Source organism: Symsagittifera roscoffensis, chromosome 7 (genome assembly GCF_963678635.1).
Source record: "Symsagittifera roscoffensis chromosome 7, txSymRosc1.1, whole genome shotgun sequence".
In the NCBI taxonomy this organism is placed as follows: domain Eukaryota; kingdom Metazoa; phylum Xenacoelomorpha; order Acoela; family Convolutidae; genus Symsagittifera; species Symsagittifera roscoffensis.
This window is the reverse complement of record NC_087068.1, coordinates 53,150,414-53,177,000: the sequence shown is the minus strand read 5'-3', so window position 1 is coordinate 53,177,000 and position 26,587 is coordinate 53,150,414. Positions and strand designations below refer to the sequence as shown.

The 26,587-nt window shown below is 38.5% G+C and overlaps 1 protein-coding gene across 2 annotated transcripts in view; it reads left to right on the top strand.

Annotated features, from left to right (window-relative positions):
* LOC134851579 (uncharacterized) overlaps positions 1-26,587 on the top strand; it is a 210,817-nt gene that overhangs the window by 174,621 nt on the left and 9,609 nt on the right. The window contains exons 2-11 of one of the 2 annotated variants that reach the window (XM_063867722.1): positions 4,693-4,920; positions 13,509-13,627; positions 13,789-13,956; positions 16,571-16,739; positions 18,772-19,347; positions 19,719-22,756; positions 23,094-23,356; positions 23,430-23,604; positions 24,124-25,266; positions 25,525-25,724. In XM_063867722.1, coding sequence (XP_063723792.1) covers positions 4,707-4,920; positions 13,509-13,627; positions 13,789-13,956; positions 16,571-16,739; positions 18,772-19,347; positions 19,719-22,756; positions 23,094-23,356; positions 23,430-23,604; positions 24,124-25,266; positions 25,525-25,724 — 6,065 coding nt within the window. In that variant the 5' untranslated portion in view covers positions 4,693-4,706. Of the gene's footprint in view, positions 1-4,687; positions 4,921-13,508; positions 13,628-13,788; positions 13,957-16,570; positions 16,740-18,771; positions 19,348-19,718; positions 22,757-23,093; positions 23,357-23,429; positions 23,605-24,123; positions 25,267-25,524; positions 25,725-26,587 lie in introns of those variants that run through there. The other variant, XM_063867721.1, reaches the window with a different exon arrangement.

Sequence of the window (26,587 nt, the reverse complement as noted above, 5' to 3'; positions counted from 1 at the left end):
CCTTTTTTCTAGCACCGGTACCCTACTCCGTCTCATTATTTCTATTTACAATTGCTTTTATTTACAATATTACTTTATACACAATTCTAATCTAAGAATAAAATGTTTTGAGGAAAAATTATTTAAAAGAAATATGCAACGTGGTAAAAACCTTGTTCCAGTTCTCTTTCTAAACTTTTCGAGAAACTTTCTTTATTTGTGGTCTCAACCGTACCGGGTTCCAATTAGTCTTGTTCTGTCTTAATTCTGTCTTAAAACACTTATTGTAATTTTACTTCAATTTCTATACCGTCCCAAGACTTCCAATTACCGTCCCTACTCTTCTTTGTACCGTCCCAGGCTTCTTTCTACTGTCCCAAGACTGTTCGGTACTGTCCCAGTACTTTCCGTCAGTGTCCCAAGACCCTTGTCCTGAGAGTACTATCCCAAGGCCACTGTCCCAAGACTACTGTCCCAAGGCTAGTGTCCCAAGACTACTGTCCCAAGGCTAGTGTCCCAAGACTACTGTCCCAAGACTACTGTCCCAAGACTACTGTCCCAAGACTACTGTCCCAAGGCTAGTGTCCCAAGACTACTGTCCCAAGACTACTGTCCCAAGGCTAGTGTCCCAAGACTACTGTCCCAAGACCACTGTCCCAAGACCCTTGTCCCACGACCCTTGTCCCAAGACCACTGTCCCAAGACCACTGTCCCAAGACCACTGTCCCAAGACCACTGTCCCAAGACCACTGTCCCAAGACCCCTGTTCCAAGACCACTGTCCCAAGACCACTGTCCCAAGACCACTGTCCCAAGACTACTGTCCCAAGACCACTGTCCCAAGACCACTGTCCCACGACTACTGTCCCTAGACTTCTTTGGCACTGTCCCAAGACTGTTGACAACTGTCTGAGCGATGGGGTCTCTTTCTTCTTCGTTATGGGGACTTCTTGATTCACTGTACCTTGTACCACCACTCAAGCTCTAGTAAAATTTCCCCAAAAACCCTCTCTTAAAAGCCAAATGCTGACCCCCCTTTTTCTTATTTCTTTTTAGTTACCTCTATTTCAATGTTCCAAGCAACTTGAGACCAAAACCTGTGCGCAGGTATCTTGTGATCACCTGTTCGTGTAAAAACTAAACACAAATCCTCACCAAAATGCAACAAAAAATCCAAGCTAGAAAAAGTAATAAAAACAGAAAGATGAGCCCACCTAAAATTCAAAGGTGACCAATGTCTACCTTTTGTCGAAAAAAAAATGTCTGGTACCTAATTGCCACGCGTTTTCCTCCCCCCAACTAATAATCTTATTGGGTATCAACAGAATTGTCTACGTCCGTTCCCCCCTACCAATCCGACCAGGGTACCTTCCTTAACTCGAGTTCAAATTTCGATATCCACCTATTATTACCAACGCGTGTTAATGACTAATGTAACTAAATCTACGATGTCGACTAATTAGTTACTCTAATTTCCCCCCTTTTCACAACTTACTACCGCCAACCTCTAACGTAACCAGCCCCCCTTCTAACCTCCCCCCTTTTTAGCCCCCTTCTTAAGCCTAAAAATTACCTTAAGCGCCGGGTGCTAAAACTCTCAAGAGAAAACCGCAGACCTGTTTCCAGGCCTGCTTAAGTAAAAACGTTCCTCAAAACCGGGGGATTTCGCTTATCCAATTTTACACTTATCTCCTATAATGTAATGTGGATTCTAACGATACCCGTTCTGCCCAACTTGAGAACTCGAGAACTGCCAAATCCTTCTTGGCTGCTTTCCCACTCGACTGGTCACCTGTTCCAGTCCAGTCTCCTATTGGTTCAGCTCAAGTGTTCCTGAACCACTTTCCCACTCGGCTGGTCACCTCTTCCAGTCGAGTCTCCTATTGGTTCAGCTCAAGTGCTCCTGAACCACTTTCCCACTCGGCTGGTCACCTCTTCCATTCGAGTCTCCTATTGGTTCAGCTCAAGTGCTCCTGAACCACTTTCCCACTCGGCTGGTCACCTCTTCCAGTCAAGTCTCCTTGTTGTCCAGCTAAGTTCCAAGCTATCTGAAAACCCTTGACAACGCCCCACACTCGGGCACTTTATTAAGGTTACTGTGTTAAATTGCTAGGTTGATCGAAACGATCGAACTTTTTAAAACAGTATGGGTATACTATTTAATTAATATAAAGGTTTGATCCAACTAATCTGGTGTCAAAGTCACTGTCTTTTTTCGTTTTATGGTTTTTGTTCCTTTTTCTATTCTTTTTTGTTTTTTGTTTTGCTTTTTGTCTTTTTGCTCGTGTTTTTGTCCCCCTAGTTGCCCCCCTTTACTCGGTTAGCTAAGCCTCGTTCGGAGAGCGTACCAGGAAGTTTTCTCGAGTTTTCTTAAAAAGCTATCACGGTACAACCGGAAGGTTTGCACGTTCCCGTCGAACCGTACCACCGGTGCTCTAGAATGGGCATGTAGCCCGAAACTGTCTCAAGTGGGTTCGACTCCGTAGTCTTGATGTCGTAAACACCCAGGAGCGCCATAAAAACACTATGTAACATTCGTCTACTGCAGTCACACATGAGGCTTAAGAAAAATAGGCCCTATAACCATTGGCTCAAGAGTCAGGGACACTATCTCTTGTGTTTTTCCACCTCAAATCAGTCGGAGCCAATTCGGTTCGCTTGTGACATGAGACTACGACCCGTTACCGCTTAAAGGCTACTACCAAAATATCCCCCCCACTCTAGAAATAATAACGTCCCCATACTTAGGTCTCTAGACACCCAAAATACATGAACGCCGTTAAAAACCGGGTCGGAACAATCCGTTAAGTTACTTTTTATTAGACAGTGGAACTTTGATCCATTTCAGATGGATCAACCTATAACTCGCCTTACCTCAACATAACAATTATAAAACACACTCTAGAAATTTAAATTGGTACTCACATTGTAGCACGCTCAAGAATTGGGAGTAATTAAGTCGGTAAGCAACTCAAGAATTAAATCATGTAACTAAATGAGTTTAATGTTTGTCAGTTTCAACAACAGGAATAAGTTTGTACTCTAGAATGTAGTTTTATGTTAACCATTGGGACACTCAAGCTGTCCACCTTTCCACCGAAGGTTCACTCTGGTCCAATTCGAATAGTTGACCAGTTGGATAATTGTCCAGTTCTCAGGAACACTCTGTCTTGTATTTCAAATAGGACAGCTCTACTCTAGATTATTATTGTGTCGGAAATTGCGAATAGCAATTTCCCACTGATTTATCTTGCAACTTTCCCGCGATTGTCACTCGATTGTTCTGATTTCTCTTTTTCGGTTTTCAGTTATCGCGAGAAAATCGTGCATGACAGGCTCCATTCGAATTTTTGAAAAATTAAATTTCACTCCAAAATCATGTGCTTTTGCTTTTCTCAAGGTCAAACTTCCAAATATGACCGACTGGCACACTTTTATGTACTTCTCGTGATGACAATTTATATGATTTTTTAAAATATTTCCGAAAAGCTTAGATATAAATAATTAAAAAGAAAATTGAAATTGGCAACCGTGTAATTGGGTACTGTGAGGGTACTCTCAGGGGTTGCAAAACACGCGTTCGAAAGCGACTGCTGAAATGCTTTTATTTTCCGAGATGTGACGTGTTTAATGATTTTTTTTCAGAAATTTTCGGAAATCATAAATTTAAATTATTTGAAATTCCCAACCAAGAAATTGGTGGCTGTCAGGGTATTCTCAAGGGTTGCGATTTTTTTCCAAATAAGACTGCTCAATTTTTTTAAGTTTTGGTGATATGATGCTTTTTTGGTTTTTCATTTTTCAGAAAATTTACATTTAAAAAAGATTCCAAGAAAAAAGTGAAAATCACAACCATCTAGTTAATTCCTGACTGAATTTAATAGCATCGGTATGGCCCTTCGCATTAGCTCTTCAGTCGACTTAACGGATCAATTGAGCTGTCTCAACCCCCCCTCCCCCCGTAATGACGAATTGAGCTCTCCCCCCCGCCCCCCGTAAATGACGAATTGAGCTATCTCTCCTCAAGCAAAAACGGAAAAACGCTACAAAAAGACGTCAGAAAACTCAAGAAGATGGTTCATATGTTGGTAGCACGCAATCAACTGACCGATTGAAATTAATTTTATATGAGTATCGAGAAAAAGTTTGAAAAAAAAATCGAATTAAAAAAAAATTTCTTTGTAAATATTTGTTTGGGCGACCATTGCCTCATCCGGAAAGCGACTTACAATGGTTGCCTTGTATCTGAATATCAAACATTACTCTCTGCGGCACCTTAATATTGTATGCAATACATTTTTCATCGTTTGAGAACAGAAAAAAGTAGCTTTATTTGTCTCAGATCTATTGATTCTTTTTCACTCTGATTGTAATTTTGAGTTTTGATGTAAATTTTGGCTTTTCACTTTCGTTGGAGAATCTCTTTAAGATTTCATATCATCAAACTATTTTCAAGTGGTTATAAACATGTCTCAAGAACCTATTGAGCTTTATGCCAAACACCACCCCCCTCCTCCCCCCCCCCCCCCCCCCAAGCGAGAATGGGGGGGGGGGGAGGGGGTGGTGAGAGATAGATTGCTTAATTGATCCGACTTAACGATGGTATGAAGGTAATTGGTTGTATCGTGACAATGCTGCGACCACGAAAACTTTGATGTTACTTTCGCTCACCCAAGTTTAATGAGCTTGACGATCTTTAAGAGTTATGTTATAGGAAATTCATGAGCAATGACATCCCAGAAGAAGGTTTTTAATGTGGACATCGAAGAAGGTGAAATACAATCTGACGACGAGTATAGCTGTAATTTTGGTCCCGGAAGAAGTTTGCAACAATTAAAAAACGAGAAACAGTTACTCTCTAATCAAGAAAGAATAAACAGGCTATATTCTTCGTTTTTGGATGATTACCACGATACTGGGGAAAAAGAATCTGAAAACTCCGGTTAGTTTTGTTTACTGTTTAAGCTTGCTATTAGCAAGCGTTCTCAAACTGGAAAATAGGCTTTTTTCGGGTTAACAACTTGTTTAACAGAATCCTGTGTATCTGGTTTCATAATGAATTCAAACTTCTATGCATTCTCGGCCCAACTTAGCCTGGAGGTAACGAGTATGCAAAGGTCCTAGGTTCGAATCTGACTAGAACCCGTTTTTTTTTTCAAATGGGAAATACTCTGTTTCAAATCAAATTTTTCGCCAATTATTTGTATGCCTATCTGTTCGTGGCTTAGTTGTCCCATTTCGATATCGTTTTTTTTTTGTTTTTTTTTTGCTGCGTGTATTTTTCTTTCACAGTGGTGTATTTTTTGCTGCGTGTATTTTTCTTGTATGCTCACCTAGAGTCTCTTTTTACTTGAATACTCTGTCTACAGCCTTCGAAAAAGTCTTGGGGAATATTTCCTCGGAAAATACCCCTTTAAAATCTGAGTTTTTGGTTTCAATGAATAAAAATGTTTCGAAAACTGTATCAGTATGGCGGCTACAATATATTTTTTTACGCATCAAGTTATGGCAAGTTTGAAGTTTCTTGGTAAAAAACACAGGTTTAGCCTGTTCCTCAGCTCCTATGGGTGCATATGATTCATCTCCTTTTTCTTCTGTGCTGATGATATCGCTATAATTGACTCAGTGTCGTAGTTCGCTGTTCTTGTTGAGTCGTCTTACGGTTTCGGCTGGAGGAGTGGTGGCGGTGGGCAAGTCTGGGAAAATGTTTTAATTTTGTCTTTTGACTTTTGTTCTCTCATGGCATATACTGCCCTCCATAATCATAAGTAGTTTCTTCGCATGTTTTATTGGGCGTAGAGTAAAGAACTTATTTTGTTCACTATTTTGTTCTCTCATGAAAGAACTTAATAGAGTAAAGTACTTGGGCTCCGACGTAAAGCTTCGGAAATGCTTTTGCCCGGACTGGTACACTATCGTTTAAAAAGCGAGTAATTTCACTATCGCTGCTTGTCGCGTCAGTTTTCCGAGTTTTTTTGTTCTTTCTCTGAAGGCTCTTTCGTAACTGACTCAGAATGGCTGCTTTGTTTCTTCTCATCGTATCTTTTCATTATCTTTTTGCCCCCTCACATTGTCAAAGTTTGCTGTTCTTGTCATGTCGTCGTACAGTTTCGGCTGAAGGAGTGGTGGCGATGGGCAAGTTTGTCTGGGAAAATGTTCAAATTTTGTCTTTTGACTTTTGTTCTCTCATGGCATATACTGCCTTCCATAATCATAAGTAGTTTTTTCGCCTGTTTTTATTGGGCGTAGAGTAAAGAACTTAATACAGTAAAGAACTTGGGCGTTGACGTAAAGCTTCGGAAATGCTTTTGCCCGGACTGGTACACTATCGTTTAAAAAGCGAGTAATTTCACTATCGCTGCTTGTCGCGTCAGTTTTCCGAGTTTTTTTGTTCTTTCTCTGAAGGCTCTTTCGTAACTGACTCAGAATGGCTGCTTTGTTTCTTCTCATCGTATCTTTTCATTATCTTTTTGCCCCCTCACATTGTCAAAGTTTGCTGTTCTTGTCATGTCGTCGTACAGTTTCGGCTGAAGGAGTGGTGGCGATGGGCAAGTTTGTCTGGGAAAATGTTCAAATTTTGTCTTTTGACTTTTGTTCTCTCATGGCATATACTGCCTTCCATAATCATAAGTAGTTCTTTCGCCTGTTTTTATTGGGCGTAGAGTAAAGAACTTAATACAGTAAAGAACTTGGGCGTTGACGTAAAGCTTCGGAAATGCTTTTGCCCGGACTGGTACACTATTGTTTAAAAAGCGAGTAATTTCACTATCGCAGCTTGTCGCGTCAATTTTCATTTTATGCGATGGGGAGACAAAAACATACTCAATGTCTCCAATGAACTTACTCTGTTGGCATTCAAGTTTGGTGATTTGCTGTCCTCTATCAGACAGAAGGAAGTCTCCTGTTTCAAAATCCTGCAGTGGTACCAGTCCTTTTCCATTTATGTCATCAAAATATTCGATTTTAAATCTACCAGGGGGATTGCAATCAATCAATTCATCTTTTGCCAAATTTTTTTCTTAATCTCCTCGCTGCTTTTCAAAAAGTCAAAGCTATCTTCTGAAAACAAGTGGTATTTTTTGGTTCAATTGAAACTAACAGTTTAATCTGAAACCTTTTGACTCAGTCCTGAATTTTTCAACTGGCTTTGGCTTCTTCCACATCTTTTTTCTTGATCTCGCAAAGTTTTCATTTTGCCGCGGAAACGTTCAGTATCGATTTCTTGTTGAAAACATTCACTTTGGTCCACCAAAAATTGATCTGTGTGAAGTTTTCGAGGTTAAGCAACAGATTTAGCACCGACTTTGACGCAAGGGTTTTTGAGTGCTTTTTTATCCAGTCGTCAATTTTGTGAGGCTCTGTCAAGTTTTTGGTGCGAATGATCATCTGTCGCAACTTTTGAGTTTACCGAGTTTTTTTTTTGTTATTTCTCTGAAGGCTCTTTCGTAACTGACTCTTGAATGGCTGCTTCGTTTCTTCTCATCGTTTCTTTTCCTTATCTTTTTGCCCCCTCACATTGTCAAAGTTCGCTGTTCTTGTCATGTCGTCTTACAGTTTCGACTGGAGGAGTGGTGGCAATGGGCAAGTTTTTGTCTGGGAAAATGTTCAAATTTTGTCTTTTGACTTTTGTTCTCTCATGGCATATTCTGCCCTCCATAATCATAAGTAGTGTCTTCGCCTGTTTTTATTGGGCGTAGAGTAAAGAACTTAATCTGCTTGACTGCCAGCTTATCGACGTGAAGCTTCGGAAATGCTTTTGTCCGGACTGGTACACTATCATTTAAAAAGCGAGCAATTTCACTATCGCTGCTTGCTGCGTCAATGTACATTATGCGAGGTGGATTTGTCATCTTTTCCATCATGTATTTATGTATGTATTTATTCATTGCTTTATTATTGAACCTGGCAATCGTTCAGGCGCCTTCCCATTTGGCCCAGAGGTAAATCACGCGCCACTGGAGCATCAGGTTCTGGGGTTCAAGTCCCAGTCGGATTCTTTTTTCCTAGTGTGGATGTATTTTTGGAACCTTTAATAGTCTGACTATCGTTTGTCTGCTTCTCAAACGCATGGAAAGTCTTCGAGGCATCTTTATATCCTATATTTAAGCAATTCTAAGTATTAATGAAAGACGGTCTGTAGGTTGTAAGTTTATCAACTTTGATTTTTTAATTGTCTTTTTTTGCTTGAATGGGTTCGGTTCAGAGTTCGGCTCTCCAACGACACTCCAAAAGAAGTTCGAGAAGTTGACATCAAAAATGACTTAAATAGCCGACTGGCACCTCTGATTGTTTTTCTTGCTACTGGTTTGTATAAAGAGGAGCAAAAATTCAGGCGGTATGCTGATAGGCCCAATCAGGCGGAATATTTAAAGTTTTTTTCCCAAAAAACGGTCAAATTAAATTGATATTGCTTTTCTTACACAAGATTTTGATTATAGTTGCGTCCGAGATGTTGTTCTTATCTAGAAGAAACAAGATGAGATCAGAAGAAGTGCTACTAACATCCGTATATTATTTCACTGGGAGTAGTGTTGACTGTAACTACCTTAAGTAATGATTTTTGGAATGTTTTTTTTTCTTAGTTTCGAAGTTTTGTTGCTCAGAAACTGAAAAGTCAGTCCAAATGATTCAAGTCATTTGCGCTAACTTTCCTTTGGTTGGAAAATTTCCGGTTAATTTGTGAAGCAGCTAGAGAGTGCTATACAGGGACCCGCAATCATTCATTGATCCTTACTGGAGACGTTACTATTTTCTGTGCCCTTTGTCTATCCACTCCAAAGTCTTGTGCTCATAATGTTGGCGTTTTTTTTTCAATTTCTAGTCAATGTCTGTTTGTTATATGCTGATGTTTTTGTTGTAACTTATGGAGAAAAACATTTTTCTTCTTTTTCTTGAAATATGCAAGATCAATGACCGTTAGGGGTAAATGGCTTAAGGAAACACTTCTGTCGTCCGTGGAGAGGATCGTTGTCGGAGATCGACTCGGGAAGAGGCGTCTTGGAGCTTTCCCTACATGGCTTGAGGACTCGTCGCTCATGGTTTTGTCCTCATTTGGTTCGGACAAAAGTTTGATGGGATTGCCAGTTTCTTCCTCGTTTTGCTCGAATACCGAAGCATAGTTCAGCTTACTGTCTTCATAGCTTCTAGCGGGTTTTTCAGGCATTCTGGTTCTTTTTGAAGAGCTCTGGTAGGTTGGTTGTCGAAACGGATTTCGCTAGTTCTCGGTCCTGCACTATGGAGCGTCACTTCTGGATAATAACTGGCTCCAGCTGCATTTCGTTTTTTGGCGATGGAAACTTTGTACCAGCTCTCAATAGTTGCAGCTGCGTGGCCTGTATGTTTGTTGAGTGCCTCTTTTAAGGTTGCTGCGAATTTTTTCCTTCCACACCGACGCCATAAGTTTTCGATAAAGGGTTGATTTGATGGTCATGTTGATAAAACCATGTTGTTTTGGCAAAGCTCTCGCTAATTTTTTTCCAAATTTTTTGTAATCAACATGGTCGATTGTTTCAGTGGGCTTCAATGGCACAAACAAGAACTCATTTTCACTTTTTATTTGGATGAGAAGCTTGACAAACTGATTGTGTAGCTTCATCTCTAGGTATGTTACAGCTCTGATTTTCTTACCCTTGCAGTAGAAATTCATTTGCATCCTGTGGAGTAGTTTTCGCATTTCCGCAATCTTAATTCTTTCGCTCGGTCCCTTTTTTGGGTTGTGAAGCTTCTTAGGCACCAACTCGATGGCATAAAGCCTCAGATCCTCCGAGTGTTGTCAACTGTCCAATTAATCAGTACCGAATATTTTGATTGATCCACTGCTCGTGGAGTTTCTGAAAGTCATTAGGGCCATCAAACTGAAATTGATTTTTCGGAGCAGCTCATCTGATACATCCGATAAGACATCTTTACTCAGTTCTTGTTCAAGGAAACTATTTTTTCTCGAAAAAGGAGAACATCTTCTGGCTCAGGCAGAGAAGCAGCAGCAGCTGACTTGCTCAGCTGTCTTCGGCTTCTTCCAGATTTTTCCTTGATGTCGCAACTCTTTTTATTTTGCTGCAGAAAAATTCAATATCAACTTTCTGTGAAAAGCTTCCAATTTGGTGCAACAAAAACTGATCGTTGAACTTTTCGAGGTGTAGCAACAGGTTTAGCACCGACTTTGACGCGAGGACCTTGGGATAGATTTTTATCAAGTCGTCAATTTCGTGAGTCTCTGTTATGCTCTTTGTGCAATGATCATCTGTCGCAACTTTTGAGTTTTACCCTTCAGGTTTGATATGTTAAAGGTACTGTTTCGTCCGGTTCTAATTTCCTTCTCTGTAATTTTTTGATATTTATCCAGAATTTTTTGATTTTTATCCAACTTCTTCTGGTTTTGGTTTTCAGTTTCGCCACTTTCTTCAATCAGAGCTTTCTTCAAAATGGATTGTGGTAGCTTCCAGACATTTTTGATGTGATACATTCTGATTCGTGATTGCTTTCACATGCGCGAGACTGAGCATTGAATTTGTTGAGTGATTTCTGATCAGACATCATTTCACATCGGCTACAAAAAATCATTTTTTCTTTTATTTCTTTGTCAGCAAATGCAATTTTTGAAATAATTGACTTTTCGGGTCTTCAGTTTTATGAATTGATAAAAAGTGGCGTCTCAAATTTCTCCGAGATCTGAAAAATTCGCCAAATATTTGACAGCAGTAAGAATTTTCCGTCTTTCTCAGTTTTTTTTGTTTCTTTCTCTGAAGGCTCTTCCGTAACTGACTCAGAATGGCTGCTTTGTTTTTTCTTTTAATTTTCCTTATCTTTTTCCCCCTCTTCTTGCCCTGGTTCTTTTTTTCGATTATTTCAATCATGATTGGTGAATTCACCAGTTTCTGTATAAGATTTGTGTCTTCTTCTTGGGGGAGGTATTAACCTTATGAGCCAAAGGGTTTTTGATCTTGTTTAACGACTGGGTGAACTACTCGTCTATCTGAATTCTGTCTTCGTCAAATTGGACGAGCACGAACGTGGAGCCTTCTACTGGTTGATGACAGTGCAGGTGTTTTTTCATGTCATGGAAATGCACTTTTTTTGCTATCGCGTAACATGACAGGCATGTGACGAAAAAATGTTTTCGTTTTTCTCCAACCATTGGCGTTTTCGCTTAAAAGGTGTCTCAGGGCACTATTTGGCGAGTGACCACCTGTTCAATATACAGCATAAGAAATTGACAGTTAAGGCATACGAAGACACTGACCTCCTCTCATTTTCAGTGCTTTTGACAGCTTTTTCACTTGCGTGGGACAAATCATCGTGGGGGTATTCTTGCATCACTTTTCGTGTGAAAGTTTGAAATTTCTTGGCAAGGAACACAGGTTGAGGCTCTTCCTCAGCTCCTATGGGTGCATTTGATTCATCTCTCTGATCTCGTGTGCTGATAATGTTGACTCAGTGTCAAAGTTCGCTGTTCTTGTTGAGTCGTATTGTGGTTTTGGCTGGAGCGGTGGTGGCGATTGCCAAATTTTTGTCGAGGAATGTTTGAATTTTGTTTTTTGACTTTTGTTCTCTCCATGGCATATACTGCCCTCAGTAATCATAAGTAATTTGTTCTTCTTTTTATCGGACGTAGAGTAGAGAACTTAATCTGCTTGACTGACTGTTTGTCGACGCAAAGTAATTTCTTCTTCTTTTTATCGGACGTAGAGTAGAGAACTTAATCTGCTTGACTGACTGTTTGTATTTATGAAATGTTCTTACTTTCTTTCAGTGATATGTCCTCTATGAAATAAAAGAAAGTATCCTTTTTCAAAATCTTGCACCGCTACCAGTCCATTGCCTCTTATGTCATCAAAATTTTTACACCCAATTCTGTCAGGAGGTAATCACAGTTTTCATCTTCGAAGCTTTCGTCAGATCTTTTCTTCATCTCATCGCGGTTATTTTCAAATTAAAGATGTCTTCTGAAAAACAAGTAGTGATTTTTGGTTCAATTGAAGAGTTGACTCTGCCAGGGGATCGCAATCAATGTATTTATCTTCGGAGCTTTCGTCAAATCTTTTTTTTCGTCTCCTCGCGGCTATTTTCAAATTAAAGATATCTTCTGAAAAACTAGTGGATTTTTGGTTCAATTGAAACAAACGGTTGATTCGAAAACCTTATTTGACTTTTATCATCTAACCGCGGAGTTCTCATCTAAGTCCTTCCTACTCAATTTAGATTTTCTTTCAGAAAGAACAGTGACTTTAGCATCAAACTTAGAAAAACAAAGCATAACGACTGCGAAATTTTTCTGCAAAAAAAAGAAAATCCGAAGAAAGACAGCTCGATTTATGTCTTTGAAACAGTCAGCTCTCTCAGGTCTAACAAAAACTAACTTAGAAAACTATATGCTATTTTACTAAAAAACTTAATAGGAATTTTTCCTTTGGTACCAAACAATGGCCTCCAGTTGAAATAATAAAGTTTCGAAAAATCATCGATTTATTTCGAATAGTCTTTGAGTTAGAGGTCCTCAAAAATTTGCAAAAAAAACTACCCAGTTTTGCTGCAATTGTATTTTTTTCAATGAGTTGTGCATCAAAATGACTCAAACACAATTTTTTGCAAGCATTTTTGAAGGCCACTGACTTTTTTGATACTTTTATTCTTTAAATCCTTGATGCCAGTTTTTATTGGCACTTTGTTCCCTTTACTTGCAAGTTTTCGAGTCTGTCCAAGAACTTTGTGTCAAATTATGGGCTGTCAAACTTCGCACTAAATTGGCCTAGTTTCGCTCAGAAACAAGTTAATAGGCCGATATAATTTTATCGTTTTCTTGATCTATGACTAAAACCCTATGAATTACCTTGAATATCAATTCAATGAAAGTCAGACAATTTTTGAAGTCACTTTATAGCAAACAAGGGGTCGTTGGAAAGCTCTTTCTTTTGACAAATATAAAAAGTAAGAACATTTCATAAATACGATGTTTTATAGCTAACCAAAAGCTATATTTTTGCCAAAAATTGATTTTTTTTTCAAATCTATCAATTTCACTTCTTTAAAACCCATCTTGCAAACAAAACTGCTCATTTGGTGGCAATTTTGCTCCATAGCTATAGCATTAGCATGGGGGTTGACAGCGATGATGCGCAAAATTACAATTCAAAATTGAACAGTTTTGTTCTTTATCGACTGATATATTATTTTTGCTTGTACCAATTTTATTTAGGCTTTAGCAAAAGATAATAATTTATTCAACAGCAAAAACCGAGAAACTAAGAAGACGAACATAGTTCTATTTTTTCAACAATTATGTTTTTTCTACTCCGAATTCAAACTTTTCTATTAAATGAGAATTTGCTTAATGTGTGCTAACAAAAGGTACGAAAACTATTCATACTTTCGCTCGCGTAAAAAATTAAATTTTTTGGAAAACTTTAATGCACCACATTTTTTGTTTCAAATTGCTGGCATTGTGAAGTGAATCGGCGTAGCGAACTCTAAAAACCAATCCAGGGTTTAAAAGGAATATCAAAGTTGGTCTGCTTGCAATTTCTGCTGTTCCAGAATCATGGTCTACACAGGCGAGTCCCAAAAAGGTGGAAAAGTCAAACAGAACTTTTCAGAAGGCAATAAGTGGGGTTATGAGCCCCAGCTATCATCAGAAGAAAAGTACAAAGAAGAAAGTAAGCGATTTGAAGGATCTAATTAACAACTCCCCCATTCCCCCACCCCATGGTATAAAAAATCTGCACCCCTCCAAAACAAAACGCTAAATTGGCACTGGAGTTTTTCAGATCGCATAAAGGTTTCTTTCGATTGTTCTGATTACGAATTTTTTTTACAGAAGTCAAATGAAAAGCTGGTGGACAGTGACATCGAAGAACTTTACAGCGAACTCTTACCTAGTGCAAAATTGACTGACAGAAACGAGAAGGTGTATAAAATAGTGCCATCAGAACGTGCAATTGAAGAGCAACGGAAACAATCTTTTCGTCCACTATCATCAAACAAGGTCTGTGAAATAAAACAAAAATTTCGTAAACAAAGTAAATGAATCAGAAAATGGTTTTTAAAAGGAAACGCGTGCTTAGGTTGTTGTCTTGATTTTTTTTCTATAATCGTGTTCAGTTAATGTGTTTGAGCATTAGATAATTCAATTGCGAAAACATGATATCTATACTTTGCTGACTCATTTTCTGGTTCGTAAATCCCGTAGTTTCCGGGGCTTCTACGCGTCAATGCACCAAGTGAAAACACTTGTTTAGGCTGTGTTCGTTTCGTTCTTTTTTTCAGAAAAATTGTTCACGCTCAAGTTCGTTTTCCGCTGATTTTTTTTACCTAGTTGAATAGTTGGTTAAGAGTCAATGAATTTAGAGAAATTTCTTGTATATGTCTTGATGATTTTTGTTCCAAACGACGCTTCGAAAAATGGGGAGGAACTTTGCATTCGGGTGTGAGAATTTCCCAGTGTCAGAAAAACCGGTGTCATATTTTTGATGTTCGTCTAATTAAGAGCAAGTTAAGCAGGCTTACAATTGCCTGAAAGCTTGCAATAGCTTAATTTAAGCTGTAAAAACTTAGTTTTATTCGAGTACAGTTTTTTTTGAGTACATTTTTTTAGCACCTTTTTGAATCAAAATTCAAAAACTGCAAAAAAAAGTCTTTGGTTTTTATTTTTCTAGTCATTTTCGTACAAAAAATGTTTTTTAAATTTATGATTTTTCTATGACTTTCGGATATTCCTAATCTCTAGTTTTTTGAAAAAAGACTACGCTGAATTGATTTCGTGCAGTTTGACTTTTGATTTTTCTACTCCCGCGAGTAGCAAGCGTTACCAAATCGGAATACAGACTGAGCCTGGAGGTAAAGAAAACGCCAGGGACGGCAAAGATCGTGGACTCAAATCTCACCAGGATCTGTTTTTTTTTTGGACGCATTTTTATATGCAGTTGCTTCTAGTGCTTTGAAATACTCCTTCAAATTGTAATTTTACTAGCATTGACTTAGTTTATTTGGCTTTTTTTGTTTTCTTAAAAAAATTAAATCGGCTTAAATGATTTCGTCTTATTACACTTGCGAGCGTACTGTAATAGTACGACTATTCTTTTTGGAAATATTGGTGCCTCATTTGGGGCACCTTTGCAGTATTTGGTTGGATGCGCTTTGACATTCGATTAGTAATAAGTTAACACAGTTGATGCATTTTTGAATCCATCTAATGAACCGAAAAGCGCTAACTGTTTCAAACAAAAGTACAATTAAAAACTGATTTAAAGAAAATTTCCAACTCGATATGTCTCCCCTTTTTTTTGAAATGGATAATTTATACATAATTTGGCTTTATGCTTTCCAATTACTTACATGCAAAATTAGTGTGGATGTCTTCAGCTTGTTATATTGTAGATGTTTTACTAGCAAATTGTGTCTTTTTATATCTGGTAACTTTTGCTCCATAGCATTGGCGGTTTCTTAGCATGTGTAGCTGCTCTATTTGTCGCTAGTGTTTGTAACTTGTCAAGGGAACCTGCGCAGTTGCGAGGACAGGGAAATCTAATGCTCCCGGTCGCAGGATCGAATCCGCCACAGCAGAAAAATTAATTTTCAAAGCTTATATTTACCTCTCCGTTTTTTCAATTGATTGAGCTGCTTTGTCATTTTAATGCTAGAGTTTGCGAATTGCAGCTTCGCCTCTATGTAATTTACTGGTTTAGTGACCTAATTTTTAGGTAGTTGTAAGGGAAGTTCAGTTGAGAGTTTTTGCATGACAGCCATTTTTTTCGGTTCTATTGTAAGTTAGTTAAGTTTTTCCCGCTCAGCTGTCGCCAAAATTTGAATAATTTCTGGATAATTGCTTTTGAGTTTCCAATGATTGCCGTCGATTCTGTTTCTGGACGTGTTTTTTGCAATTTTAACATTTTTCCATACAGTTTGATCTTTTTGATTAATACCAACTGTCTGTATAATAACGCATTCTTACACCATTAACATAATGAACGCACTGTTTTTTACTAATCGACGTTGAAACTTGCGAATAAATGTGCTGTTTTGGTGGTACTTTTGCTGCCTAGTATTGATAATCTAATAGGATCTTTTCTATCTGCTTCGTTAGTAGCTGGTGTTTGCCTATCGTCAAGCGACCATGTTGCAGAGCGAGGATATGAGGCTGTTAATATGCTGGTCGGGGTTCAATTCCGTTACATAGCTAAATTATTGTCGGCTTAGTTACCGCTTTGTAATCTAATGCTCGGTTAAGGCAGAAAATTACCATTTTCGACATGTGTCTTCTAAAAATGATTTTCATTCGAGAGAAAACGTGATTTGAAATCTTTGTTGGATGGTTTTTTCCATCATTTTTTGTTCGAAATTTGAAATTCAGCTCATTACATCGGCTTAGTAGACATGTTATGTTTGTGATGTATCGCAAGAGGTGAGAAGATCAGCTTTGTCTCTGTGGGCAATGTATTTCTCGGAGACTTTTTGTTGAGGTTGTATTTCAGACTTTCAGTGTTTTAATTTGATATATGAGGTGCTTTCAAATCGTTTTGTTTGTGTTGTTTTTGCGTGGAAATTATCACGTTTTTTTTTATGCATTTGTGGTCATCCTGGATTCGATATTTACTTTTTAGGCATCAACACTAGAAAGAGCTTGTCTGTCGAAAGAAAATTTGCGCCGAATAGCGGATACCCTAACCGAAGACAGAGAAAAGAAAAAGACGGAAAGTTTTTCGGAATCAATTGACAATGGAAACGAGTCTTCGATGGACATCGAAAGTCCAGAAGAGCCAGATGGCCAAGGTTATCTTTTGCACTTTATCTATTGAGCCATTATTTTTGTAATTAACGTTAACGGTATCAAACCACAGTGTAAAGATGAAAGTTTCTTGAATTTCAATAAACCTCAACGTCAAATATAGAAAGTGTTCCAAAGCGACCTCTCGTCTTCCCGCGCGAGGAGAGATATATCAATAGGTTCTTGAGGCATAATTATATTCACTTGGAACTAGTTTCATTTAAATGAAATTATATGCCAGATTCTCTCATTTGGTCGCACATTAAGCCGGCTTTTTTGTCTTTAATGACGAAACATAAGCAATTAGGTACCATATTAAGGTGCTACATGGAGCAATTTTTGGTATCTAGAAAACAGATTGGAACATCAACCCTGGCGATTTGCTTAGCTCAAAGAAATGACCGCATTAACAAAAAATCAAAAAAAGTTTGAAAAATGGTCGATTTTTTTTCGACACTATAAAAATAACTCAGTCAGCATATTTATTGTGTGCTACTTGCCGATCACCACCTGTTTGCCTTTGACAGTGAACGTTGTTGTGGTCTTATGAGTCGATCAACTTAGTTTAGACTCTTATATAGGTTTTGATGATTTTTTTTCAGGACATAGTTCAGTCTCAAAATCACGTTTTCGCGGTTTGATTTATGGTTTCTTTTTAAGTTCAGTTCATTTCCTTTGTTGAAAGGAAGGCAAACTCCGCTATCGAACAGCGAAAGTGTAAAGGTCACTAAAATGTGATCGGCTTCTTTATTTTGATTTTTCGCTGTTTGACTTTTTTTTAAGTTCAGCGCTGTTCCATTATTAAAGCAAGGCAAAGCCCACTATCGTGATCGACTTCTGAAGTTTGATTTTTTTTTGCGGTTTGACTTGTGATTTTTTAAAAAATTTAATCAATTCTCATTTCCATTTTTAAAAGGAAAGCAAACCCGACTATTGAACAGCAAAAGTGAAAAGGTCACCAAAAACGTGATCGACTTCTAGTTTCAAAAGTAGTTTAATTGTCAGATTTCCCAGCGAACTAAATGTTTACCGATTGATCCAGATTCCACACAAGCATACCTTGTGTTATAGTATGAATTTTCTTTTTTTTTCAACCTAAGTCGCAAATATTGTTGCGATGCAATTGTTGCGACAAAATGTGTTCATTTTGAAAGTGTTCATTTTGATCCAGATATTAAGTACAGTCAATGCTAAGGATATTGACACAGACTATTACATTACAAATAGCACTTTAGCTTCAAGACATGATGGATATGTTGCGTAGAGGTAGGGAAGGAGAGCCACAACAAAGTAAGAGAGTTCGAACCTGGGCAGGGTCGGATGTTTTTGATGAAATTTTTCGTATAATAATTAAAATGCATCCGCTCTATAAATGGAGGCAATTTTGTTGGTAATTTTTTTTTCAAATTGATTGGGACTGCTAATGCGGCATAATTGGCTTGCGGCACTTAGCAATTATGTAGATTCATAATTGGCGTGCGTCACCTATGAAATTTAGTAGACTCAAAGTTTTACTCATTCAGTTTTCCCAGTAGCGTTATCGGTCACATTTTTGCTTCTGTATGCGAATTGCAACTTCGCCTCTGTGTCTCGAATTGGGTAATCTTCATGAAAATATTGTCAGTTATAAACTGTTCTAGAAAATCAAAGAGGTTTAAGGCCATCTGTTTTTTTTTGTTCGAAATTCGCAGACAGATTTTTTCTCAAAAAACAAGTCAATTTTTTTCCTCTTTATTTGCGTTCATTACTCTTTTCCAACTGTCAGTTGGCTATGTTTTCGTTTTTGCTTGCTGCGATAAGTCAATTGTTGGGAGATTGCTCAATTTATCCTGAAAGTTCTGTTGTTCTCGCATCTCTTTGAGAAGCAAAAACGCAGAAAATCAGAATAATTGAGGAGTCATCTTCCAGTTTAGCGCTGCCTTCCTGGATGATCGTTTTTGGTTCTGGCAATTCTATTGGGATTATGCCAAAAATCATTTTTGAAAATAAACTTTATGCATTATAATTTAATAAAGGATTGGCGGGGTTTAATTTTAGGCGGGGTCCCAATTTTATTCGGATCTGCTGAAGCAACGCCGCCTCTATCAGATGACGAAAAAATTTCACGTTCTGAAAAACCAGCACCCTTTGTCAACCAAACTGTTAACAAGGACCAAAATCCAGCTGTCCAAACATCAGTGCAGTTGCCAGCTTTTACACCACAAGGTGGAAATGTTCAGTTTCGACCACAAATGCCCAACTTTTTACCCCCGCCACCATTCGCGTTGTGGTCTCTTCACAATGCAATGCAGACGCATCCAAATCAAATGCAGTGTCAACAACTTCCTCTTAACATTCCAACTTCTCTGCCTTCCTCAATCGTTCCGCCGATTCCACCGTTGCCGCCGAAAATTGAGAAAATTCCCCCACCGCCCCCTCCGTCGAACCCCCCTCCACCTCGTATGGAAAATGGGCCGCAAAGAAGTCTCAAACAGGTGGTCAGTTATTCGCCACTGAAGTTACAAGAGCATTTGTCTTCGACTGGAGAAATGATTAGTCAGAACAGACTTCAGAAACCGATGGCGAATAGTCAAAATAGGATGATAGGAGGGATTCTACCGACGCCACAGAACAGTGAGTTTTTTTTTCTAGTTTTGCTTCGACATGATGAAAATCCTGTTTGATAAATAACATGTATTATGAAAATATATAGGAGTTGGTTTTTTGTTTAACCTTGTGATAAAAGGAAAACTAGTTTAGGAAGCATTATGTAGCGCTTTCTTGGCAGTAAAAAGATTCTGAAAACAGAATCTTTTTTTTTTGTTTCATCAAAGGTTTTGGGCTAAGTTTTTTGTTTCGTTTGTTATTCATTTTTCGAAGAGAACTAATGTCGATTATGCCTTGTATATTTCAAAAGCGCATTAAAACGACCCAAAACGGATATCTTGTTTACTTTGGCAGTAATTATGCTGGTTTCATTAAAAAAAACTGTTCAAACTTTTCAGATCCTCCCCCGTTTAAGAAACAATTGCCTCCACCGCCATCTCAATTGCGTACGATGAGACCACCTGGATTGATCAACTCAGGTGACATTGACTATCGCAGTATAGGATCCCCTTTGAAACCAGCTCCGAATGTTCCTCGTGATGTTGACATGCGGTATCAATGGGGAATTGCAGATGCGAACAAAGGACCTCAAACAAGCAGTCAAAGTACGGGAAAAGGGTCTTACTTGATGCCCTCAATAAAGCGACCAACCATTACTATTGCACCCCTATCATCGCATCTACAGTCGTGTGAAACAAGAGAAAGTATACGCAATATCGGAAACCAGATCTCGGTTGAAGAACCACCTGATGTTTTGAGGCCAGGAGGACAATCTATTCAACCAGCTTTATACGTCATTGAAAGTAGCAATAGTTCAATGAGTGGTTCCAAAAACGATGAGTCTTCTATTGAAAATGAGAACCTTCGTCTTTGGCAAGAGGCGGTGGCCTCGATGGCACAGAAGCGTCGAGCTAAAAGGCATCAACCAAGCAGCAGTACTAGTTCTTCCAACACTCGGAGATCAAGGATTGTAGTTCCACAGGAACCGGAGAAGTCGGTATCCCCGCCACTGATTGTCCCGATCGAAGACGATATTAAAGTGGTTGAAATCGAAAACTCACCAACTTCTGAAAGTCTAATTCCGATCTCAAACGATGAAGATGATTTTGATGATACAGAGTCGTTTTACGAGGAGCCAGAGGAAGCTGTTAATCCTGGACAAAGGAATCCAAATAGTGGAAGTACGGAGTCCAGTTCAGACGACGAAGAAATAGAATTACTGGAATTAAGAAGAGAAGCCATGAAATCAATGGTGGAAAAGGATAAAGAGGATCTGGAATTGGAAGAGTTGAGAAAAGAAGCTTCGAATACATTGAAAGAAATTAATACCAAATTCTCTGATGTGTCTAAGAGCATTGGGAGCCTCAAAACAGTTTCGGATTCTGATGATTTGCCAACTAAAGTACTGGAATCAAAAACTACCGCTCAATTATCGGAATCCAAAGATAATGAAAAAGAGGTGCAGGTACTTTCAATGGGAACAGAAAAGGAAAACGCTAAAACAGAAATCTCGAAAAAAATTGAATCAGCCGTCGGTGATAAAGAAAATAATGATGGGGCGGAAAAAATATATGCAGAGAAGACTCAAAAACATTCCAATCCAAAGCAATCTGGCAAAATAACTTCCCCTTTTGTCAACAAATTAGGTGCATCACAGTTTCTTAGTAGCGATACGCGTATAAAACTTCCCGGTCAAAATACATCTGTCATCGACAATAGCAGAATTGTACAAGCGAAGTTGAACTTAGAAACAAAGGCTCCATTTAGCAGTACAACTAACCCGGAATTGAAAATGTCCCAAGATGAAGCGAAGTCATATCTGAGAAGTAAAGTTGCCGTTGAATCACAAGTCACACAGCAAAAGAAAGATGGAATTGCTGCTTGTACTAGTAAAAATACAAGTAATGTAACTTTGACTGGAGCGTTGTTGAAACTCCAGTCATTTCAAAAAATGTCTGGCGCGGGATCGTCACCTTCATTTCAAGTTAAGAATCATAAGTTCCAACTTATCAACCAGAATTCAAAGCCAACCAATTCTGCATCTGATTTTTCATTGGCTATGGAGAAACAAACACATCAAACAAATCAGCGCGTCTTGATTAACCGCCGCAGAATCAAACGAAACTCTGTTAGCTTATCGGGACGCGTCGCAAAACCTGTAGCAAAGGCTGTAATTGCTAAGTCAATTCAATTTAAAATGATGAAAAGTAGTCCTGCTTTAAACCAGAAACGGATCTCAAGGTTCGCAACATCCAAATCGAACATCGGAGCAACGAGGAGTGGGGTTAAAAAGAACCCGTTTTCAAAAGTGAACGCTAAGCGTGTAAATTACGACTGCCAGGCACCGAAACACCCCCCACTGGTTATAAATTTTGGAGGGGAAAGATATGAAAGCAGTGACGAGGAATGCAATCTTAATGAGGGCGATTGGTATGGTGCTTCGTTATCCGATTCAGACATCGTATCACAAACGTCATCAGGAGTTGCAGGTCCTTCGAGTAGTGTGCTAAGTGGAAAACACATGGCGTCAATGCTAAGTTGGACTCCAAGTGATGTGTCAAACTCGATTATTGACGTTGATTTGAAAATTGATTCTAAAAAGTATGGAAAAAGTAGTTTGAATCCGTTCGCAAGAAAGAGGCACGTTGGAAAGATAGCGTTGAATACGGACCCGTTTTCTGAAAATAAGTTTCAATTTGTGAGGCAAAATAGTGATGAAGTCGTTGCTGAAACTCCGGTTGATGATCTAGTTTCAAGTTTATCGGATTCAGAACTGTCTAGCCAAGTTGTGTCTGAAAGTTGCGGAACCGAATATCAAGAAAATCGTGCAGTTATAGAAAATCAAGACACATCATGCATGACGAGTTCTGCAGCCAACATTAAAACTAACACGGAATCAAGTGTTGTTCTCGATCATAAAAAGAAGGACAAAGAAATAGTTAAGGACACTGGTAATTCGGAATCGAAAGCTTCAAATGAATATTTGAGGAACGAAACAGCACCTGACAAGACGCCGCCTGGTCACAGAAATATATTTGATATTTTTGATATTGACGATGAAGAAGAAACAAAAGACACAAAAATGGAGTCGATTAAAACTGGTTTTGAAACGAAACCCGCTATTAGTGATCAAAAGCAACAAGGCAATGTGGGAAACATAGAATCAGGATCGAATGAAGCGTATAGTACAACCGAAAGTAAAACGAAGAAATCTGAAAAATCAAATCAACCAACTGAGAAAATAAGCGAAAAAGAGCAGCATGAAAATAGTGATTCGCCAAGTCAATTTGAAAATGTGATAGCAAGAGAATCAGATTTGGTCACGGAGGCTCAAAAACCGAATCTGGATTCAACTGGAGGTGAAATTTTGCCGTGTGCTCAAGTTCCGAAGACCATGGATGAAATGATTCGCAGTGCACGAATATCAGCTTCCTTGGTAAGTTGATGTCAATCAAAACGTTTTTAATTTCAAAATACTTACCAAAAACTATAAATAGAGAGTAGAAAGTTTTCTTTTCTTTCAATTGGATATCGAATATTTTTTAAATTGAATCCATAATTTTTAGTAGCCTTTTTTCAAGAGAATTTACTCCGGTCAATAATAGATGTTTTTTATGACCATGTAGTGCGCTTTTTCATTTTACAGCTGCTACAAATTATCTTTCTTGGGGCTAGCAAAGCTCTTAACTATTCAGCATTTGAGGAAATTTTGCGCTTGATGATATCATTGATGCAATGCCTCTTGGAAATATTATTTTAAAATATATTTACAGGCAAGTGACCGGAATTCAGCCAGTGGTGTCGAAGTTACTCCGGAGAGCATACCAGAGTCTGCAAGAGAAGAGGAATCGGCAGTTGCCAGGAGAAAAATTGCCGAAGGCGTGACTGTTTCTGACGCTAAAAGCCTATCTTCCCTTGCAGTTGTGCGACAGCCATCTGTGGGAATTGTTGTGCCAGCGACCAGTGACGCTCAAGTGGCTTCCAGTTTCAGCACATCAGTTATCAAGCAGTTCAAGAAGCAACTGTTGTTTGTTAAGTAAGAGACCAAAAGTTAGGGTTTTGTTGTGGCTTGCAAGCAAAAATCTTTGATAATTGCATCCTGTTTGCAGGACTTCGCGTGAGGAGACTGAGCTGTCAATCTCGTCCACTCGCAAACAACTGAAGAGAACTCAGGCGAAGTTGGTGGATGCGGGCCAGTTGGCCTCGGATCTGAAGAAGCAGCTGGCAGCAGTGCACAAGACAATAGACTCACTGAGACAAACAGCGGGTGACTGCGACCGAAAGGTAGAAGAGTTATTTCTCGTGTTTTGGTAGTATATTACGCCATTTGGTTTCACGTCGTCGTTTTTGTTCCGACTACACTTACAACAGTGAGAAGAAACTTTGGTGTAGGGTGGATTGTTCAGTCGATTTTGATAACATTAAAGCTGGTCTGAACTGTGTGTTGTTTAGGCTCAAACTTGGTTAGCGTAGTCTGAGTACTCCGAATAGTTCAGAGACTCTTCATTTCAGCGATCAACGATAAGATGTGAAAGGCTGATTACTAATATTTGGAGGCATACTGTCGTCTGTCGATTTATCATTTGACTTTGTATTTTTTGAAATTTATTTTCTCCATTTCTCAATTATTTTTTGTGCTAATCAACTGATTGCTTTCTATTAATCCTTTAAAACTCAAAATATTTTTTTCTATTTTCTCCAAAAGTTCATCAAAATTTAAATTTCCCGAGAACAAAATTGTTTCGCTTCCAGCATTCACCTCTGTTCTAAATTTTGATGGATAAATTTCCTTCTCACGTTTAGCTATTGGAGCTGGAACAGAAGGATAAGGCAATGATAGCTTTCGAGAAGCAACTGCTTCAAAAAATGAGTGTCGCGCAAACTGTAGAATCTACCAGCTCTACGATGGATCCAACGACAAAACCAGAAGAACTACTACGCATCGCTAGCTCAAACAAGCTGATCAGGAGTCCACTTAAACTTGATCGGACATCGATCACAAAGACGAAGAGTGTCGGAGGTCTCACTATTTTGACCAGAGATATACCAGCAAGTCCAAAAGTGGGTGATCCAAAAGCGACCACGCCTGTGCGGCTGATGGCCAGAAAAACAATTGCGGGTTCTACTGGAAAAAGGAAGAAACGAGAGCCTTCAAGTGCTGTTAAGACCACAGAAACAACACAAGATAAAACAGGGGTTAAAGACTCAAAAGTAACAAAAACGGACGATTCCAGAAGTTTAGACGCTGAAGTAAACCGAAGAGATGTGTCGGAAGCTTCGAATTTGGTAATAAGGACTGGAATTCCTGGTTTTTCTGGTCGAGAGAAAGACGATAAGTCAAAACCAGTTACCTCTGTAGCTACATTGAAAAAAGAGATATCATTAGCGAAAAGTAATACGAGCGTACAAGATGCAAAATCAAGTTTAGCAGCGGAGTTAGAAGCGACCAATCAGAAACTAGCAATGATGAGGTCAGCAGTGATTGCTTCGGGTCAAAATGTTCCCACGAGGTGGAAAACAAACACGCCTAAATGGCACAGTCTTTCGAGGGTGTCCAGGTCAATTATCAGAAGAGGATACGTTCCTAGGAATGTCCAACCGTCGAAGTCAGATCTCCAGAAGAATAACTTGGTCATATCAGAAAATTTTACTCAAGAAAAGCAATCATCTAGTACAGTTTCTGGTACATCAAGTGACGCGAAAGATTTAGTAAATGTGAAAACACCAACCGGACGCAGACCTCTAACAAGAAGTAGAAGTTCAATAATGTTGACGAAAGATCAGAACTTGAATTATGGAAGCAAGGCAGCAAGTGGATCGTCTTTGCCCCTGAAGAGTTTCCAGTCAAATCCAGCGGTTCTTTTGGCTGCGATGAAGACTAAATTGGCAGACATGATGACTAATTTTAATAACAGTGAGAAATATCTACAACCCAAAGACAATAACGTAAGTTACACTCCACAAAAATGGCGCCATTTAGTTTCGAAATGGACTGTAATTTTCACATTTTCTAGTGGAATGAAAAATTTACCTATAGATCCAGTTTTCTGAAATTAGTACATTTTGTCAAAAATGTTAATCTAAAATTGAAGTTGAATTTGAAGTAGCTTTAAGGGACATTAACTTTTTCGTTTGTTATTCTAAGGTTGACTGTTTCCCATGAAATCTCTTTTTTTGCAATTATATGGATGCTTTTTTTTTCAGTTGCCGAAGCTGTCAATCAAAGATGTCTCGATTCGGAAATTGAAACCAAACCTGAAGCCAGAGATATCTCCAGAGATCGGAAGGTACAAAGGAATGGGAGTAATTGGAAGTTTCGATCCTTCTAAATTTAAAGCGGACGAGGAGAAATATGATGTGAAATACATTTATGACAGTCCTTTGAAAGCTTTTAAATCTTACAGGTGAGCTCTTCACTACGTGGGTTCAAGGTTTCAATCATATTCTCGAAAGTCAAATGTTTCAATCTGAATTTTTTTTTCGAAATATGCGTCAAGACTCTTAATAGATTGTACAAATCATCATTTTGAAATTTTTATTTTAAAGAGTCGATGAACGCAGTGAAAACTCTTATCTAGGTCTTAATTACGCTTGTGAAGCAAAGTGTATTTGTACGAACTTTCTTTTTTCCAATCTAAGTCGCAAATAAAAGTGCTACTTTTGGTGGCGCTTTTGAATCGGTAGGCTACGGTAGCAGTATGTCATATGTACTTCAACATTTGATTAGTAAAAACTCAACACAGTTGATGCATTTTTAATTTATCAAATGATCCGAAAATTTATTGTTTCAAACAGCAGTACAATAATAAAAAGCTCGATAGCTAAAATTTCCAACTCAATGTATCTCGGAATTTTTTTGAAATGCATAATTTTTCCATAATTTGGCTCAATGCTTTCCAATTTTTTACATGCAAATTTGTGTCTTTTTGCATTTGATGCTACTTTAGCTGCATCGAATTGGCAATTTATTAGCATATATATCTGCGTTATTGGTGGCTAGTTTTTGGGGATTTTAAGCATCAGTGGCTGAGTGGTTAGTGCGTGAGACTCAAATTTGCCAGGTCACAGATTTGTATCCGACACGTAGCCTTGTTTTTGCTTATTCGAGGCCTGTGTTCTCGCAAGTGTTTGCGAAGTGCAGCTTCGCCTCTGTATTTTTTCCGTTTTTTTTCCGGAAAAAACTTGAAATGCTCTAATAACAAAAAAGATGCGTTCATACTTATAAATGCACATAAGGATGCATTTAGGTATATATGCAATTTTAAAT